This window comes from Montipora capricornis, chromosome 10 (assembly GCF_036669925.1).
Source record: "Montipora capricornis isolate CH-2021 chromosome 10, ASM3666992v2, whole genome shotgun sequence".
NCBI lineage: Eukaryota > Metazoa > Cnidaria > Anthozoa > Scleractinia > Acroporidae > Montipora > Montipora capricornis.
The window spans coordinates 22762577-22765076 of NC_090892.1; the positions used below are offsets into that span (position 1 = coordinate 22762577).

At 41.4% G+C, this 2500-nt stretch overlaps 1 protein-coding gene across 1 annotated transcript in view; it reads left to right on the forward strand.

Annotated features, from left to right (window-relative positions):
- LOC138020428 (tyrosine-protein kinase BAZ1B-like) overlaps window positions 1–2500 on the forward strand; it is a 28707-nt gene that overhangs the window by 24414 nt on the left and 1793 nt on the right. The window contains exon 20 of the mRNA XM_068867417.1: window positions 1303–1446. Within this exon, the coding sequence (XP_068723518.1) occupies window positions 1303–1446 (144 nt within the window). The remainder of the gene's footprint in view (window positions 1–1302; window positions 1447–2500) is intronic.

Here is a 2500-nt window from a genome sequence, read left to right on the forward strand (position 1 = left end):
GAGACGAGAATGACAGTTAAAATGATTTGATTTTTTTCCTGATACCGACACGCTTTCTTTCCAGACAATTTTTGAATAGTGCATGAAAAAATACGAAGCATCGCCGTCTGATCAACACTGACGTTTTACGAGCGGGTTTTTGCGCGATATGAAAATTAATGGGAGGGTCATAAAGTAAATAAACCCCTTTTTGGTTTGCTGGTTTGTTGGCTTATAATGTCCTCGGCTGAGAGATTGTCCTCGAAATTTCATATTTGCCCTCGAAGCTTCGCTTGTCGGCTAAATATTATCAGCCGACATACCAGCCGACCGAAGGGGCTTATGTAATAATTATGGTTCAAATGATATCTCAAGAAAAAAACAAACCTAGCTGAACATGCTCTGTGTTACGTCGCGTTAGTTTTCATTTTGGTGGAGTTTTTTGTCTCCCTAAATAAAGCAACAAAATACGTAGCCAACCACTCATGTGACCAAACGATCTTTTTACTCTTATGATACGCAGGTACTTAAAACCTCTCGAAAATGGCCCGCTTAGGCTAGTTACGTAGTACATCAGGGCTCAAGTAACGCCAGGTTATGTTCAAACCTTGCTAGCCTTTAGGCTTTCGTCTATTAAGTCACCATTTCATCTTCTCTTTTTAAAGTGCCCCTGTGACCAAAAAATCAATTCTTATTTTTCTTTGGATTTCAAACCCAAATGTTAACAAAACATTAAGCGACCAAAGTCTTAAGCCTTGATTTCAAAAAGGCATCTGTTTATTTTAATTGGAGTTTTCCTATTTAATGGTCCGTCATTACTAACTTAAGTTCTTTAGAGAGCTGGTTCGGGGAGAAAATGACGTCAAAGGCTCACTAGTTTAAGAATGCAATGCGTGTGTACGCCACACGGGAGTTTCAGCGGGATTCAGACTTTTAAACTCGCGTTTTGCATTTTCATTAAGCTGCATTCACACGCTGAAATATCAAGCTAGTGAGCCTTTGACGTCACTTTTCTCTGGATCCAACCCTCTGAGGTCCAATCGGTCAGTTTTGAACGTGAGTAATGGCGGACCGTAAAATCCAAAATTTACACTTAAAGTAAACGGCCTTTGGATAAAAATCAAAACTCAAAATGTTGCCAGTCAAGTGTTAAGCAAAAACACTTTCAAATTGAGAAGAAAAAAGGAAGCGATTTTTTCTTATCACAGGTTCACTTGAAAAGACTCTAAGCGCTAAGCCTTTTTTTTAACATCAAATTAGTGATCATTCATATGCGACAGTGTTGCAACCGGTTTTGCGTGAATGTTTTTTGTTTGCGGTTAGGTTCCAGACTACTTAGAACTTGTTAAAACACCAATGGACCTTGGCACTATGAGAGAAAAGCTGAACAGCGCCGAGTACCCGGATGCGGAGAGTTTTGTGGCCGATGTTCGACTTGTGTTTTCCAATAGCGACAAATACAACCTGGTACGTAATCTGAAATTACTGAATCTGAGATTCATCAAAAAGTTTTTATCCTTGGATCATACTTAAACCCTACGCAGTACAAGCTGTAGTCATGGCACGAATTGATTATTGTAGTTGAGGTTTGAGTGAGGCTCCAGCAGATCCGCCGTAAACATTTATCGGAGAGTGTTTGTTGCTTGCAGCCGTGCTAAAGTGTGTAATTTTTCCGGCTTCGTTAACATTTTGGTCTGAAGCTTTCCTCGAGAAACTTTCCCCGTTGAACGCGCTACGCAACTATGGTGATCGATGCGAAAAACTACTTCGTGTAAGAAAAGATCAGAGTCACCCGGCTGCTCCGTTTTGCTGATTGGCCACAAAAAACATTTTAATGATGAAATGATATATGAAATGGATCATATATGAACTGCGGATATGAAATCAAGTGAAGCTATGATCGTCGCAGTTATGAACGCAATTTTTGCAATTGCGTAAAGAAGCCTGAAAGTTTCAGGACTTCAACGGGGTTTGAACCGGTGACCTCGCGATACCGGTGCGACGCTCTAACCAACTGAGCTATGAAGCCACCAGCTCCCAACGTCAGTGGCTTCACAGCTCAGTTGGTTAGAGCGTCGCACCGGTATTGCGAGGTCACGGGTTCAAACCCCGTTGAATTCCTGAAATTTTCAGGCTTCTTTACGCAATTGCAAAAATTGCGTTCATAACTGCGACGATCATAGCTTCACTTGAAAAAACCATTTTGTGACCAATCAGAAGCAGGGAATTTGGACGCTTCTGGAACTGGTTCGGTAAGAGTAAGTGCCCGGGGGCTCTTTCCGTTCTTGTAGTAAACTTTCACCACGAACATTCTATAGTCCCGACTTGCTGCCCCTGGGTCTCACAGGGTGACCACATGCTGGAAAGGTCAGACCACAACACCGGGAACTACGTGCCCTACTCTTTGCAAATGATGTGTGGATTCTACTTTATTTTGTAAAAAAACTGATGCGTACAGTTACTGATACTTGTAGGGTATGATGTAATTAGCAATTATTGAATGAGGCTGAGTAGGATATGA